Source organism: Galeopterus variegatus, unplaced genomic scaffold (genome assembly GCF_000696425.1).
Source record: "Galeopterus variegatus unplaced genomic scaffold, G_variegatus-3.0.2 Scaffold6679, whole genome shotgun sequence".
NCBI lineage: Eukaryota > Metazoa > Chordata > Mammalia > Dermoptera > Cynocephalidae > Galeopterus > Galeopterus variegatus.
Window position 1 is genome coordinate 22618 of NW_007732790.1, and position 1223 is coordinate 23840.

At 28.9% G+C, this 1223-nt stretch overlaps 1 protein-coding gene across 1 annotated transcript in view; it reads right to left on the reverse strand.

The window, feature by feature from the left end:
• The window catches only part of LOC103606548 (vacuolar protein sorting-associated protein 13A-like), a gene marked incomplete at its 3' end in the record, with an annotated part of 35530 nt that overhangs the window by 20273 nt on the left and 14034 nt on the right, over nucleotides 1-1223 (reverse strand). The window contains exon 2 of the mRNA XM_008591129.1: nucleotides 353-396. Coding sequence (XP_008589351.1) covers nucleotides 353-396 — 44 coding nt within the window. The remainder of the gene's footprint in view (nucleotides 1-352; nucleotides 397-1223) is intronic.

Genomic DNA, 1223 nt, shown 5'->3' on the forward strand with positions numbered 1-1223 from the left:
TTTTGGAAATATATACTGGTAAGGGTTACACAACATTGTGAATGTAATTAATACCACAGAATTGTACAATAGAAAAAATGGTTAAAATGGTACTTAAAAAAACAAAACCAATGGAAAAATACTCAAAATATAACCATATTAAGATAAATATAGAAATATTCTTAAATGGAAAAAATTAATTATTTTGTGCTTTTAGGGAGATTAAAACTCCAATTTGCAAAATTCATTATATAAAAACAATTTCCAAAAAATGTTCTCAAACAAATAATTTAAGGTAGCAAGGATCAAGAAAATGTATACATAATTTAGTTAAGCACGGTAACATCATAAATTTTTTATAATCAAAACCTACCAGGGCATTTTCTTTAATTTCAAGATTCTTGAGGGCCACAGCACCTAAAAGAGATTATTACAATAAATTTTAAATATTCAAATAGGTTTTATTTCAAAAAGTTAAGTATGCTTCATTTCTAAATGTCATTTTAAGGAAAAGTAATCATAAATAATGTACATGACAGAAAATAGAGTCTACCTATGATCTTACTTTTGTTCTTCCACATAATCTAAGATAATACATTTGACCAAAACTTCCCTTATTGCAAAGTTTTGACCTCTACAGCTCAATATTAATATATGCAAACATTTTAATCAGAATTATCAAATTTAATCATTTAATCATTCCAATGAACAGTTGGGAAAGAAATATTAAAAATCAAAATAAGTTCACCCTAAGATATGTAAATATAAACTTCCCAAATTCAAATGCAAAAAGAAAAAAAATGAAAACAATAACAATAGAATGTCCAAGAACTGTAGGACAATTATAAAAGTTGTCACATATGCATAATGGCAATACCAGAAGGGGAAAAAAAATGAAGTAATAATAGCTGAGAAATTTCCAAAATTAATGATAAAGACCCCACAGATCCAGGAAGCCCACAGAATATCAAGCAGGATAAATACCAAAAAATCTACATCTATGCATATCGAAATCAAACTAGAGAAAATAAAAGACAATCTTGAAAAAGGAGAAAGAGAAAAAGAACACACCTAAAAAGGTACAAGTATGAGTATGAGAATTACATCATATTCTCTTTAGAAACCATGAAAGTAAAAAAAGAAACAACTAACTTAGAATTCTGTATCCACTAAAATTATTCTTCAAGGGCTGGCCCGGTGGCGCACTGGATAGTGTGCCGCTTGGGAAGCGCGGCGGCGCTCCC